The sequence below is a fragment of the Haemaphysalis longicornis genome, unplaced genomic scaffold (assembly GCF_048455015.1).
Source record: "Haemaphysalis longicornis isolate Haplotype H1 unplaced genomic scaffold, Haemaphysalis longicornis Haplotype H1 scaffold_6, whole genome shotgun sequence".
Taxonomy (NCBI): Eukaryota; Metazoa; Arthropoda; class Arachnida; order Ixodida; family Ixodidae; genus Haemaphysalis; species Haemaphysalis longicornis.
Window position 1 is genome coordinate 12,152,517 of NW_027526407.1, and position 16,333 is coordinate 12,168,849.

The window sequence follows — 16,333 nt, forward strand, 5'->3', positions numbered from 1 at the left end:
ATTTGAAAGAACTAAGATTCAGTATCTCACTTAGCTCCATTACAGCCACAACAGGTGTTTTTTTAACGAAAAAAAAGCAAGAAGTGTTTAAAAACTTTCAAATTTTGCGCCACAGTGACGTGTTATGAGCAAGAATGACGTCATACGGGCCGACAATAAAACCCAATTTTCAGTGCGTTAACTGCACGTTAGCATTCAAGTGATGCGGTCAAATGGAACTAGAGGCCCCATTACAGACGTCCAGTCATGTGTCGTCGCGACAGGTCAGTTAGGCGGCCGCCAATCGCACAAACAAGGTTCCGTGACGTCATAGAAAAGTTGCGAGAAATTGGCTAGGGGGTCGCGACTGCTTCACACGTTTCCTTTCATATCTCCGTTATTTGTTCGAAGATTGCGATGATATTGGTATCGTTGTTATCGGGACTAAGCAGTCTTTCGAATAAACCCAACTTGTGTTTTGTCTTCATGGCTCCTTTAAGGAGACGCGCCGCCGAAACCGTATTGCGCCCTTTCCCTGCGCTTCGCTCGTCCTGGGGGCGTAACTGAATGGCGCATAAAGCACACGGCCGCCGTTTGGTAACGACGACAGCTAGGAGAAACGATTCCGGGATATCCGTAGCATTGCTCCAGCGGCACGCTGTGGCAACATTTTAGGCTTGTATGACTAGCGTACGAGGTTCTCTGGGCGTCTAAACTTTTTCTGCAGCTGCCTATGAGTTTAGACGCCCTGAGAACCTCGTACGTTAGTCATACAAGCCTAAAACTTTGCCACAGCGCGCCGCTGGAGCCATGCTACGGATACGTTTCTCCTAGCTGTCTTCGCTATCAAACGGCGGGCGTGTGTTTTATGCGCCATTCAATCACGCCCTCCGGACGAGCGAAGCGCCAGGAGAGGGCGCAATCAGGTTTCGGCGGCGCGTGTCCCTAAATCCTGGGCATGCGACGGCGCGCAGGAGATTGGCACCGACACCAATTATTTACAAGGAATACTCCTCGAGTTCTGGCACATACAGAGTACTCGGGTAGACCTGAATAGAGACCTAGGAGCCTTTCCCGCCATCGAACCCGACGGCCTCAGATGCGCAACGGCAATATACAAGTAAAAAAAGAGAAAGAAGACACCTTATATAACTGCTTCTTCTTGTCTTACACAGTCTCCCCTGGTGAAGGAGACGAGTAGGCTCCTAAACATTGGGACCGTGTTGAATAAACGCACTTGGTTGGTCTATTCGCCTGTTCCCCAAGTTTAACCTACCCACACAGAGTACTGTGGAAGATGTTGAGATTCAGAGTGTAATATGTACGCCAGGCGAGAGGGCTTACTTCAGGTGTTTGAGCGTCAGGTGGAATAGGAGAGGGCTCAAGACAGCTCCTTGAGGCTGTCGTTTTTGTATAGCACAGTAGCACGTTTGGGCAGTCCGGAGTGCACAAGAAGAGTTATCGCCCCTGTAGGTAGCTGGATATCCACGAGTAAAGTTTTCAAACGTAGTCAAGAGCAGCAAAAAATGCTAGATTCGCATCAGCAAAAACTAATTTAGTGCGGATTACACGTTAAGGAATACTGTAATGGGAATATATCCGCTACACAAATCGTCTTCTAGATGTGAAACCAGTAAAGTTACATTGTCAATGGCTTGTAGAAATGTACGCTTCTGTGCAGTATATTCAACCTGAGAAGTAATGGCAGGACGTGCGTGCTGTTCTTGCACCCGAATTTAATGCAATGTAGAGTTTAGATCGATGGCATTCAACTGTACCACTTCGTATGGTCCCCTCGGCAGTGGCTGGTCCCAGAGGAGCGGCGGCACAGCGCTACCCCAAGCGTGACCGCAAGGAGGTCCGCTACGACGAGGAAAGCGATGACGGCGGCTCACCGGCACAACTGCGCGGTGCGTAAAACTGACATTGCATAGTCAGAACCACGCCGGCCGATGTGCGTGACCCTGCATTTATAGTCTCCGGGAACAAAGGGAGAGCGGTATGGCAGAATGTTCTGGCTCAAGTGTCGACTGTGGTTGTTTCATCCCGGGTGTTAGGACTTCATTGATTTAGCTGTAGTGACATCTCTTCTGTCTGCTTTTCCCGCTTTGATGGTGCGTTAGTTTTAAGCTACGTTGTGTTAATGGTGTTTTTATATTTATTTCTTCTATCGAATACCCTAAATGCCCGTGTCGGAATTACATAGGGGGGATTCTGTGTGGTTGCAATCAGGAGAGAGACAGTAAACATTTTTCTTTGAATACGGAGGGAGTGTAAAGAAGGGTGTCGAATAAAACGGGCGAGAGTGGCTATTGTTTTACGGTAGGACACGTGTTACGGTAGGACACCTGTTACGGCCGCTGACCTAGCCCGTTCGACCAGTGCCACTTGCCGCTCCGCAGGAGATACTGCTACGCCTCGTGGGTTGGAATGGGTGGGTGGTAATGGTGGGTGCTGAGGGGTTACCAGTGCACTGTCATACCAAGTGGACTATTTTTAGTGGGGGGTTGCAGTGTTTGTACTTTCAGGAGCAAGGAATTGGAGATATGTGGTGCTTATGTTGGTACAGTCGAACACGGATATATCGAACTCCAAGGGGATCGCGAAAGAATTCGATATATCGATAATTCGATATATAAAATACGCCTATCTGAAGATTATCTGACAACTCCGCACATCACTGAGAGTTTTCTGAAGTCGGGGAAAACGGTAGTTTACCGTTTTGACCCTCAAAGCACGGAAAATCCGAACCGCAGCATGATGACCACCGCTCTTTATTTATCATTGAAATGTCTTTGAGCTTCGCTTGTTTTGTTTTTTTTCTGCGTCGTAAAGTTCGCCAAATTGTCTTCAAGATTACAAACACGCACAAATGCGAAAATCAATGCTGTGTACTATGCCATAATAGAGGCGAATAACGCTGACGTAACCTCGGCTGCAGTAGGCGGTTGGGGACGTTGTCAGGCACTGAGTGCCGTTATCTTCAGTATCCGAACCGAACACCTCCCCCATCTGGAGGCGTGCAACAAAGTCGCTTTGCACCCGACACGCTCCGGAATAGCCGGGGCGGGTTGTGCTGCATTCGCCTTTACGTCAATGTTGATGCGTGCATCGCCATCAAAACTACTGCGAGGAATTCCGAACGCCTTATCAACCAACATCTTTTCAGCAGCCTGCACCCGACGAATTCCCGCCTTCATTGCTCCGAAATGGATGCCTTGACAAAGCAAACATACAAAGCCGCATCGGTCCCCCTACACGAGCCACCAAACAGCTCAAACACAGAAAAAGAGTGCCTCCGGTCAATTTCTTTTGCTCCTTTATGTCATTTCGCCCCAACCACTATCGGCGTTCTAGCTATCATGGAGCTGCCCCTCGTGCTAGCGTGAATACAGCTGTTGAAGGCCATCGAAGCGACATAATGCCGCGGACGCCGCCTCTGTCTCACCAAGCCAGGCAGCTCTTGCGATGAGTCAACATTATCATCAACTCCACCCCATCAGAGGAAGCAAACTTTCAGGGGCACCTTCGGCGCGGAATTCGATATATCGAATTTGCCCATGATCAGGAGTTCGATATACGCGTACAACAGTCCTATACTTTTGCATGGGATTTTCAAGGGGATGTTTGCACTGTTCGATATAGACAATAATTCGATATATCCGTGTTCGATATATGCGTGTTCAACTGTAGTTGTAGACCGTGTTGGCGTGTAGGCAGCGCCAGATCTTTGCGTCCGCGATGGGAAGGAGCGGTGAGGTACGAACGGCGGACTGATGGTAGTGGGAGAACATATCGGCGTAGGTGAGGGCAAAGGTTGGAGGGTAGGTGTGTCATTTGGTGAGGGGTGGCTAATCCCCTCCGGGAATGCCCAGTAGGTTAAGGTGCAGGCCACATGAGCCACATCATTCCCGGGAAGAGACGAATTCATTGGGATCCATACGATTCGGGTGTCCAATAGTGTCGGTCGTTTGGACGGGACTCTTAGAGAGAAGTTGGTGATACGACCCGCGGTGTAGAGACGGCAGGCGGATTGGGGGTCAGTCACGATGGCGATGTGCGTTAGTACAGAACAGTTTTGCATCAGAAAACTACAACAAAGGCGTGAGCTTTGTGCATTGGCAACACCGAAAAACGGAAATTACATTCGAAAAATATTGCCAAAGAAACAATACGATTTCACTGTAGGGAGAAAAAGTACACGCAAAAGACGCATCTAAACAAAATAAATACAAGCAGTACACTCCACTTTAGCGCTACACTGGGGTATTTTAGAACGTAGGACAAAAATTGTATGCCACAAGCAGTGACGTATCTCTTGAGCTAATCCTCCTAATTTCAACCGTAAAATAGCTGCCGATTGGTGTTGCGCTTAAACTACAATAGTGTCAAAATGAAAACCTCTTAAATAATTGTATCGGTTGAAGAACCTGGCATACTTTCCCCTTGCTTATTATGCGTGCGTTTGTATGGCAGTCCCAGCAGGAGTACCATCGAGTGAGCATCGCTACCCGAGGCGCAGCCGAAAGGTCGTGGACTACACCGAGGGCGATGGCGATGACTCCGGCTCTGAGTACCTCTGTGAGTGTTCTACGCTTAAACCCGAACTTCGCAAAATGTAACTCCAAAGAATGCACAATTAAACGCAGGCGCTCGCTCATCAACTCGATCACAACAGCAGCCCCGATGAAACGCAGTTTCCGAGTGAAGTACTTGTAGATATCCAGTTTAATTGTTGTGCAGTATCTCGTAATGCCGTTAAATAATAAAAGCATAGTTTTGTGCAACTTCTTGCCTTTTGAGGTCGCCGTGTATCTTGAGCAAATTTGTGGCAGCAGAAGTCATCTTTTCTTGCATTGCAAAGCAGATGGCGCCTGGTATTTGTCAGTGCTTCACAGGGTTCAATTGTGGCTCAAGCACAAGCTCGCGGCGAGGGCAAAAACAAGTCTGTTTTGCAAAACCTCGGACAGTGAGTAAGCAACTGCAAAATCTAACAAACTTCATTGTACACATATCTCTTCGACCTTATCATAAAACGAGATATTATCAAACCGACGTAACACGTTATGCTTTACACATTATTGGCACAGGTCACAGCTGGAATGATGCTATGCACACAATGACTCAAAGTACCGGCAACCCGCAGCTTAGATCTGGTGTTTTCTCCCCTTCATTGAAATTAGGCATTATTTCCGCAACGTGCCTCTCCTTCCGTGTGTTCGTACCATCGACAATAATGTCGCTCAAAGTCTCTGAGGAGAATTTGACGTGAAGAGGGGCACACGTTGAGTGCGCGGCCTGCACAATACTTCTTCCCAGGCCGTGCATGTTGAACCACGACTAGGTAGCTTAATTGCAGAATTTGATTTTTTGAAAGCAATATACAACAAACAAGGAAGGAAAAAAACTGCGGAGATCCGGAAAGGGAGAATGTGTGCTTATATTGAAATTCCCACCGGACTGTCTACAATGTATATTCCAACCTTGGCGTGTAGACTGCGAAGACTGTGACCAGGACTACCATGGCGACTGCCCCGTCCATGGTCCCTTGACGCACATCGAGGACACCCCGGTATGTTGAATGCACTTCTTGTATTCTACACCGCTTTGACAAGAAACGCCCCTTCCAGGGGGTCGTAGCGGCCGTTTAAATCACACTCTTTCTTGCGTAAGCAAGAGAGCTTGACGTTCGCTTCATATTCGGGCTGTGTATGTGTGTTCAATCTCATGGACGAGTAAAAACATGAAACTTAGTTATATAACTCGGGAATCCAGGAAAGGCAAAATGTGCTCTTCGGCGCTCCTGATGCAGAACCAAGACAGGGTGAGAGAACGTAGCATTGTCAGGAGTGTAAACTTTCCAGCCACTGACGCGACGCTAAGGTTACCCTGCAAGCGGCAGCATCGTTCTGCCACTATACAACACTTTCGGTGCACTGGCACATTCGTACGTGCTATACTTTCGTATTGGTGCTTACGGCAGTCTGCGCAGCTTTTTTCATCACGTTTTAGTCGGGGAAAATAAGGAGGAGGAACACTGGGAGAGGCACAAGTTGTTGTGACTTCCTCGTCTTCACCACTTCTAGCAGACGACGCCGATCATCATCACTTTCATCATGATCTTCACAAGCTGCCACATGCTCTCGTGGCTGCGTCGGCTCGCTACACTTCTTCTGAGTGCATTAAAGCCTCATCGGATCACGACGTGTCGCTCCCCTTCCTGAGAATCGCGCCGCAGCTGGAGGACCCAGAGGTCCAACACATGGTGCCGAGAACCCGGCACTTCTAGACGACGCCAAGCCCATCGACGCACGGAGCCGCGAAAGCCCAGAAAAAGACGCGGCGCCTGCGATCTTGGCGAGTTCCCAGCTGCGTACGACCGAATGGAGCGGCAACTTCGACGACGCCTCAGACTGCGGGCGCATCTGGATGGCCTTCTAGCGGAAGCGGAAGGCCATATAAAAGGACATCGAGAGGCGACACCATCGGCAGTAAGTGTACTGATCGGCCGAATCGGCGCATTTTATGCACAGATTGAGAACGTGGATGACGCGGTTTTCGAGGAGACACCGGACGACTTGGTAGAGAGTGAGACGTTCGACGCCGGACAGTACCGCGACAAGGTTGTCACCTTGACGGCTAGTCTACATTTCAAGATGCAGGAATGCCGGTCTTCGACGCCACAACCGGCGACCGTTCTTTCAATACCAACGGGCAAGAGCACATCCAAGCAAGCAGGCTCCTTCATGCTTCGGCAGACTCCTGAAAACTACGACCCACTGACAGCGCGACTACCACCAGGCTCTATATGTGTGGACGATCCCCTTATTGGATTCGAGTTCCCTCCTGAAGAAGCGATGGAGATGCGCCAGAATGAGATCTTCCGAGAAGCTTTAACTGGTCCACGTATATTGGCTAGCAACGAACCTGTAGTATCCGCCGCCTCGGAAGAAAGAATGGCTTCACCGGTAAAATCATCTTGCTCTCTTTCTCGAACCTCAAAAAAGCTACGACTTCAATGCAACAAGCGGTCGGACATCATTTCGCTCGAGTCCAAGATCATCCTGCACTTCAGCGAGGAGGCGTCAAAGGATACAGGAAATCTTCGCGAGCACGACGTCTACAAAACTGACCGAGTCAAAAAGAGAATGCAAAAGGAAAGCACGTACCAGGAGACATGATGCCGCGCACGAAGTGAGGCGTCAAGGGAAAACTGTCGCGCTGCATACACGGAACACAGCGGATGTGAAGACGCGAAGACTTCCAGAGAGGAAAACACAAAGAACAGGCAGCAAAAGCACGCCCTCACAGATGGTCCGACACGTGCAAGAAAAGTTTTCCGTCTACAGCAAACTTCTCTGCTTTAGAAAGCGTTCCTTCTCCTATCCTCACAAATCCCCTCTGGCGAGCAAAACACGCTGTACAAATTGTAAGAAGCAGCAGGTTAGGCGGCATAAACACCGATGGCGGAGAAAGTGCTATGGAACGAGGAACGACGAGGAACGAAGCTCGGAAATTTCACCTGGAACGCCCCCCAAAAATGCGGACTTATTGAAGGATAGCATGCTACTCGGAAAAGCTCTTCCAAGACATGTGTAGACCTTGACATGAACGGAAGAGTCGAGATCAGCCGACGGGACAGAGTCTTCAGGTCCAACAAGCTGCGTTTTCCTTGCGGCACTTTACTCAAGCGGCCCGATCCCCGACTTTACCGTTCCGAATACACCTAGCGTCATCTGTCGGCGGGGGAGACTGTTGTGACTTCCTCGTCTTCACCACTTCTAGCAGACGACGCTAATCGGGCTTATGTTGTCTGCAGCGAAAAGGATGACGCGCACCTTCTTCATCGTTTTCCGCGTATTTTGACCTCCGAACGCGCCTACGGTTAACGTTTCCTCGCCCAGTGATTTGCAACCGAGTTTTTCAGAAGCACTGGCAGTAATGAAGCTCCGCTGGCTTCCCCCATCGAACAGAACTGGGTAGCGCCCTGACGTTTTCGCGCCTGCTATTGTGGCTGAGAGTGTCTGCAGCATCACGACAGAGCCTGCTTGTTTCGCGACCAGGTTGATCGGTGCAGACGTCACGTTCTCCATGTCGTTGTTAGTGCTGTCTGCGGGGCACACGGATCTTGCGTGCCTTCTCGTGCACTTGCCATATTTTAGCTGGCTTCTGCAATCTCTCGCCAAGTGACCCTTCTTGAGACAACGAAAGCATCGTCCAGCTTTGGCGAGCATCTCCTTTTTGCGCGAAAGTCTGAGTTCTTCGGCATCGCAGGCTGTTGTGACTTCCTCGTCTTCACCACTTCTAGCAGACGACGCCGATCATCATCATTTTCATCATGCTCTTCACGAGCTGCCGCATGCTCTCGTGGCTGCGTCGGCTCGCTCCACTTCTTCTGAGTCCATTAAAGCCTCATCGGATCACGACGTGTCGCTCCCCTTCCTGAGAATCGCGCCGCAGCTGGAGGACCCAGAGGTCCAACACAAGTAATTCGAGGGGTGGGTGTCCGCATGCAGATTAAAATGAGGCTCAGCACTCTCTCATTGCTTAACCCTTTCGGCCCTGGTGGCGTCAAATTGACGCCATCACATTGTAGTTCCTCTAGCGCAAAGAAAATGAACCAAAACTCCTGTTTGGTTGAGGGGGAATTGTCCTTTAATGATGCCTATTGCGATAGATATCTCTGTTGCTTTATTTTAGTTGAGCTACTTGCTATAATAAAGAACAAGCTCCGGTTAAGTCGAAAACACGACGCAGAGGCTGAAAGAAATGGCGGTCTGAGTTTTATATCCAAACTTGTAAATCATTAAATACGTGCACTACGAAAAGGAATTTTTGTTTGTCGTTTCATGTAGTCATAACGTTTAGGGAAATGTGAAAAAAGTTCTACGCAAAATTGCTCTACACAAAATTTTAATTGCCAGATGTCTTAATTGCCTCATTAGTAAATCTCTTATTACTTTTACTTGCAGCTCTATTTTGTTTGTGGGCTTATGGTACCCTAAAATTTAGGAAAACACATAGAAATAAAAAAAAAATCAGGGCCGAAAGGGTTAAGCGAGTTGCTTGAAGCAGCAGGATCACCCTACTGCCAGCTATACATCGCTATGTCAAACAAAGCTTCTAAAATAATGTAGGCCAAGTGCATGTGCATACGGTTGAGAACAAGCCACTGAGCTTACAGTGAAGAGGAATGATAAAAATAGCACGTTTTCGTACTTCAGTAGTTACGTTCATTAGGCCAAACAGTGGCGTAATTTATTTAAAAGAGCAACTACGTGTCACTGTACTCTCAATAACCCAAAACATTAGGATAATGGTTGCCCGGTGTTTATATAGTTCTGCAATTTACGATTACCCGAAGCGCACGTGGAATGGCAGGTCACTGCGTGAACGAGGGCCTGCTGCGTTTCCACGGAGGGCCGACTAAGCATTTACCTTTATATCAGAATCTGCCGCCCAGATTCCAGGACACTACGGGGCGATATGTACAAAATGGATTCACCTGCCACACGAACACATTCTGGAGACCACGATGGCTTGCAGGAAGTCGGCTGGGCCTTCGATGAAAGAGAGAAGCCTTTCGGTGCATTGATCAGAACAGCGTGGTGGTATTCTGTGCAGGTCCCTGAGGGCGATCCCCAGCGCGCCAACAAGACGGTGCCCGACTGCCTGGTCATCCGCCGCTCGACCATCAAGGGCGCACAGTACGGCGTGTTCGCTGCCAAGCCCCTGCCAAAGAGGCTCTGCTTCGGACCGTATGAGGGCGTCCGGGTGGACTCGGTTGGCAAGGGCAACGGCTACGCCTGGCAGGTGCGAGAGGAGATGCTTGGATATTTGCAGAGAACTGCATGGCTCTGCGATCTGCTGAAAGACACAACCTTCTTCCCCAACATTGATAGTTGCCCTCTTAAAATTGATTGTCGGACGGGAACACTTACCGGTTAAAAATACAAAATAAGAAGAACGATAGGAGCAAAGCCTAGGCATAGAAAATGATCTTTTTGGATTAGTGAGCCAGTTGGTGTGCAATATATCATAAGTGAAATCATTACAGATAGACAGGATAATGTGCGAAAAAGTTTAGTGCTCACAGGGAAAAGGAGAAAGCAGCGGAGGATGGTTGTCGGCCATCCGTGGAGGGTGGCGCTCATAGTCTGGGATACTATGGGCAAGTGCAGCTCTAACGGGCCGGGCCAAAAGGCCGCAGCGGCTTTCCGGGACCTCGCTTGTCAGCACGGTCTCCCGCTGTTCCGGTGTTGGTGAGGGGACCTATGGTATTTCCGCGATACCCTTATACTCCCACACCATGGGTGCAGGGTACTGGGCATCCCGAAGCAGTTTTTGTCGTAGGTGATGTGTTTGAGAAAACGTATTTAGGCTGGAGGACTCTATGTAGAGAGGGGAAATCGGTGACGGAGATAGATATTGTTTCCAGGATGGGTTATTTTGAATTCCTTCGGTGCTGTCGAAGTGAGGCTGGTGAGCCCCTCTTGAAGGTGGGGAATGTCATACGGGTTCGGATTTGGGACGAAGGAGGCACATTACGGCTCCGCACTACGTGCACAAAAATACTTGCTTTAGGATAGTGTACACTGAGAGACAGAGTGGAGGGGTCCAGTGACAGTGAACAAAATGGAGTTGGTCTGGAGATTTACTGCGCATGACTGAGAACCAGTAGTACACCAGGGTGGCGAACTGGATACCCAGACACAGGCTGGAGGTAAGGGAAGACGGATACCTAAACGGAGAGATAAGATAAGAAAATTCGAGTGAAAGAAGCTTTGGAACACTGCGGAATAAAATAAATTAGAAATCAGTAGAGGGAGGCGTTGATTCTGCAACGGAGATAAATTTGGATGAGTGTGATGACGCTGAACGTGGCGGGAAGGGGTTATGACTGGCTTACTGACTGCTATAATGACAACTAATGTCATTTGTGGATAACATTGTTATATGCTGGCACGTATGTAATCTACTGCCGCACAATGCCATTCTGAAACCATGCCGCAGGTGCGAGGTGGTGGACGGAGCTTCCTAGTGGACGCCCGTCCGCTAGACAAGTCCAATTGGATGCGCTACGTCAACTGCGCCCCCAATGAGGCCGAGCAGAACGTGGTGGCCTTTGAACGCGCGGGGGCCATCTACTACCGGACGCGTAAGCCTATAGAGGCATGCGAGGAGCTGCTCGTCTGGTACGGCAACTCCTTCGCCAGGGATCTCGGGCTCCTCAAGGACCGTGAAGCCACAGGGAAGGAGGACAAAGGTGGGAATGCTTCTCCAACACTTCAGTGACATGAATGAAGGCGCTATAATTTGTTTCATTTATATGGTGTTATAAATGCAGAAAGCAATTAATGCACGAAGATAGATGCACAAGCCATGTTTCGGTTAGTACGACCAAGTTACAATGGCTCGCCTGGACCAGTTGTATAGGGAATCGCACTGCGCTTAGGTAAGAGACCCCTTATGCTAGTATAAATAGGTGAAAGAAAGTATACTACAATGACTAGGGGTTTTAGTAGATTTCTCTGGCAGGCATGGAATTGCCGTTCGCGTGGTTGCGTCAAAAATGTAGGTCAGTACACCGACGAATACTTTTAGGTTGTAAACTTTGAGTGTGCGGACGGGGCTTTTCTGAATACAATCACCTGAAATCGTTGGGGCATCGGTCGGGTGTTAGTAGAGGTTCCCTGTGGTATTGTGAATGTTCAGTTCAGCTTATTTGTTCAGTTTATTGTTCAGTTTATTTGTGTTAAAAAGAATGCTATCCTTATTTTGCAAATGGGTAAGCTTTGTAACAATGGCCCTGTTTTTGCGAGGTTGAAAAAATCCAAGTTGGTGCGCTCGTTCAATATCGCGTTTGTTGAGCGTTATATCGAGGTAGCTTTGCAGTTATCTATGACTAGCTCCTCGGAATGTGCTCCCGTTTCTCGTTCGAAAACTTTGTGTTCATTAAAGTTAGGGTGAGTTTTTTTGGGTCGATTGTTTTAATTCGTCAATAGCTCATTTATTACGACGAATTTATCGTTTACAAATGTCGAACGTAGCTTCCGATTCGCCATTGTCCCACACAGAAGCCACTGAGACGTTTTTATTGATGTCAGTTGTTTGAGCTCCAAGAAACCATAAGATGTACCTGTTGCAGGTTAATTTAAGTACAGTTGGCAACAAATGGAAAGTGCGTGGTTTGTAAGCAAAAAAACGCCCCGGAAAAGATAGATTGTGTCGTGAAATCAAGAGGTGGTGTGTGGAATTCTTCAAAACAGTTCTAATAAAAGGTAGAGCTTTCTGTCCCGTTACAGTATGACCTGGTACAACTAAAACAGTAACTCCGAGAACTGGAAACAAAGGTCTTCACACGCTGTTTAAAAACGCGTTTCTAAGGTACTCGGGAAGTTTTCGAGACATGCTCACTCAGAGCAGTGTTACTCGCAATGCTGGATAAAATGAAGTACCGCCATACTAGTCACGTGTCGATCCAATTTTCAGGAAACACTGCATAATTACTCTTCAATTTGTGTACTCTCATTACGGTAAGCCGGGGAATGCTTCACCTCCTTTGAAACCTTCTGAGCATTACTACGTCGACTTACTCTGCTAGCACACCAAGCGGATCACAGCAAACTACACCACGTTTTCAAATAGAACTGTCAATGCTTCATAAAACTAGGAGTTTTTGTCCTGATACAGAGTGCAGGGCTAAGGCGCCGTTGATTCAGATTACCTCGATAACTTTGCTTGCAGGGATAAAAGCGCAACGCAACAAAGTTTTCACCACGGCTTCCTTCCGTCGTCTTACTCTTGTAACTTTGCGTAGCGGCGGTAGGACGGTTTGGGCTTCCAGCAATGGCCTGTTCCGTCCTTCCCTTGCACAAATCGTACGATCTTTATGGAGTAGATGGTGTTGGTTTCGTGGACAGAGGTGCTGGAAAAATGTCATTCAGAAATCTCGCTGCTAGATTTTCAAACAGTCCGACATCGGGTAATGCCGATGGTGACATTAGCAGAAACCTGTTAAGAAGAAACCACAGTTTTACGACTGCTTCCCAACTTGTCACTGAAGCAAAGAGGTTTATCGAATAGTACATGGATGGTGCTTACACTTGTCTAGAAGGGAAAGGTGCCCTGACTCTGGTTGGTAACAGCGGTAACATTATCCGGAAAGCGTTTCTGAATATCCGGATGAAAACGAGCTCCGGCAGGGCGCATAACCAGTACTTGAACCAAATCCTGGTTTTGCCTATTGAACGCGCACGCTACAGGTATAGCACCGTTGTTTTGATTCCCCATATACAACGATATATGTACAGGCGGGGACTTAATTTTGCAGACCACGCGAGCGCGTGGCAAAGGCCACCGATGCGCGCTCTGGAGGCCCGGCGCCTGTTGCTGTACCACGTGACCTGTTGCTGTACCACGTAACCAGGCGAGAGTGGAATGGCGGCGTCGCCTGCACTTTATTGCTCAGCGCTGGCTGGGACCTTTATGCGCGTGCTTCAGCTCGAGTGAACCACGGGATAGGAGAGGGTTCAATGGCTTCTTCAGCAGCGCCTCCCTCACTCTGGCCATGGATGGTGCACTGGCTGAGCTTTTTGTTTGCATTACATTCAGCGCAAGCGAATCCATTGATCCAGTATATAGCTATGTGATGGTCCGGTTTCTCAGTGACCCTGACTCCACACTGGGCATTGAATGATGGAGGAAATGACACATGAAAATTTTAATGTATTTTAATAGGATAAACTGGCTCAGTCTCGCTTGCGGCTCGGCGTCGTTGGGTTGCATCGGTGTGGCGCTGCATGGGCTCATACGAAGGGCTGCCCATACAGAAATGCCTTATGGGCGTCTATAGAAAAATGTATGGTGATCTATGGCCGCCTATGGGTCTCTATGGTCACCCATAAAAGTGCATAAATTAGGCTATAGACAGCTATTCAAGTTTTTATGCATCCTGCACTTAAGAATGTAAACCATACAATTTTCTTTAGATGACTATAGAACATCCTAGTGTGTTTAGTCTATAGAGTCACAGCTATTCAGGCTACTGTAGCCAGCTAAAGAAAAATCTATGGCTTTAGTTCTATAGCCCAGCCGCGACAAAGCGCTTTTGGCTGGCTATAGACTATTGTTTAGCTTTAAGTCTACAGACTTGAAACCATTCAGCTGTCTTTTGCCAGCTATTGAAAAGACTTCGTGCTAAAGCTAAAGAGAGGAAGCCATAAAAGCTCATTTGGCTGGCTATAGGCCGTTGTTTAGCTCTAACTCTACAGACTCAAAACCATTGAGCTGTCTTTTGCCAGCTATTGAAAAGAATTCGTCCTAAAGCTAAAGAGAGAAAGCCATAAAAGCTCATTTGGCTGGATGTAGCCCGTTGTCTAGCTCTAAGTCTACATACTTGGAACCATTCAGCTGTCTTCTGCCAGCTATTAGAGAGAATCTGCCCTAAAGCTAAAGAGAGGCACCCATAAAAGTTTCTGCGGCTGGCTACAGCGCAATATATAACTGTAAACGTTTAGACGTGTGACAATTAAGCAACATTTAGCCGGAATTAGGAAAGCGTTTGGCGCAGAATTTATAGGCTTGCATGCATAAAAGTTTCCTTAGCTGACTACATAGTGACATAAGCCTCTAAATCTCCAACCGCTAATAATTATACCTATAAAGGTATAATTCGAGCGCACCATTAAATTCTATTCCGCTGGTTTCAATATGACTTATGACGCGTAATTTATACACTCATGATTTACCTAGCTACATCTACAACACAGACTGAATAACGATGATGAGGTTCATCGGCCAGTTATATGAAAGTTTTTAATCAAACACGTTAGGTACCTAATATACCAACAATACGGGAAAAGTACGATTAAAGGCAGCTACAGACAGATTAACGCTCAAATTCAGGTTGCAACTTTGGATACTGTGCGTCGGCAAAGCTTGCGAATGAACGTCGACCGAAAGACGTATAAGTTCGGAGAATTCTTGCTCTGCAGCCCTTCGCTGCCGCGGTCAAGTAAAAAAGCGGGCTTCTCTGAAAACGGCCTTCTCAGCGTCGAAGCAAATTGGAAAGAACTTTCGCGGCCCCCATTCCTGCGGGCGCAGTCAGGAATATGGTGGCATCGGTGAACAACCGCATTCCTTCTCCCGGGGAGCTCACTTTGAAATTAGTCATTGAGAAAAGGGGAGAGCGACCCAAGCTGGACCGAAGGAGGCACGGAAAGGAAGTTCTGGGAAGCGTTGAAAAGGTAGAGGGGACCACGACCGGCCGGGGAGGGGTGGCGTCAGTGCCGCGCGCGTCGACGCTGTAGCCCAGTCGTGCGAAGGGAAGTTTTTGTGGAAAAGAGGGTCAGGCGTTGCGTGCTGTGTTAGTATTCGTGCGCGCAGCAATAATAGTGACAGCCAATTTTCCGAGTACTGATAACAGATGTATAGTTTTTTCGGATGAAGAAAACAGAACGTGAAGCGATGTTGTATTTGCCAAATAAAATCATACCAGAAAACAAGTTAGAAAAAGGTCGAAAGATGGGCACGTATCTCCGCACTATTTGCTAGCGCGATGGACCTGCTTATATCAGGATGTACTCGGTCAGCCACATCTCGTCTCCTTGCTCATGTGCGCGGGCATGGCACGTGTTGCCGAATGCTGGAAATTTACTACTCGACTGCAATGTGTTCGTGTTGATGGTGTGACGCCAAGAAAATGTGCCGCTTTTCGCTCTCGGAAATTTCGGTGTTTACGGTGACAGTGTTACGATTAATTCAACATCAACTTGAAGTCATGCGAAAATGGATACCTGCGATACCGCGACAGGAATTTCATCGTACGCAAAACACCAGGGTGAGTGATCTTACGAACTGAAGAGGCTGTATTGTGCGAGAAATGCAGGACTTTTTTTGGTGTTCAAGAATACGCTTCCAAGCTACCCTGCACCACGTGGGCATGGCAATGTACACAGAAGTGAAGATTTCGCCGCGGTGATGAGACAAAGAGAGAGAGAGAAAACGTTTATTGAAAAGCAGGGACGGGGTAGGGGAGAAAAAGAGTTAGGAGCTGTGGGCGGCCATCCTATTCCGGTAGGCCGCGTGCCGCGGCTGCCATCTTCGCCCGAGAGATCAGGGCCTCCTGGTCTTCGAGCTGGCAGCTCTGCAACGCGCACTCCCACTGCTCAAGGGTAGGGGATCTGGGTGGTGGAGGGTTGGTGGGGCACGTCCAGACGAGATGAGCTGTGGTGTTAGGCTCATCGCATTGGGGGCAGTTGAGTGGGTAGTTAGTAGGGGATATGTGGTGGAGATGGAGGTGATTGTAATAAGTGTTGGTTTGAAGTCGGCGCCAAATGCAGGCGTCAGCGGT

General features: G+C 48.3%; 1 protein-coding gene across 1 annotated transcript in view; it reads left to right on the forward strand.

Annotated features, from left to right (window-relative positions):
* LOC144141832 (histone-lysine N-methyltransferase PRDM9-like) overlaps window positions 1–16,333 on the forward strand; it is a 34,380-nt gene that overhangs the window by 3,831 nt on the left and 14,216 nt on the right. Inside the window, exons 3-7 of the mRNA XM_077673319.1 lie at window positions 1,782–1,889; window positions 4,456–4,560; window positions 5,475–5,551; window positions 9,604–9,792; window positions 10,993–11,245. Coding sequence (XP_077529445.1) covers window positions 1,782–1,889; window positions 4,456–4,560; window positions 5,475–5,551; window positions 9,604–9,792; window positions 10,993–11,245 — 732 coding nt within the window. The remainder of the gene's footprint in view (window positions 1–1,781; window positions 1,890–4,455; window positions 4,561–5,474; window positions 5,552–9,603; window positions 9,793–10,992; window positions 11,246–16,333) is intronic.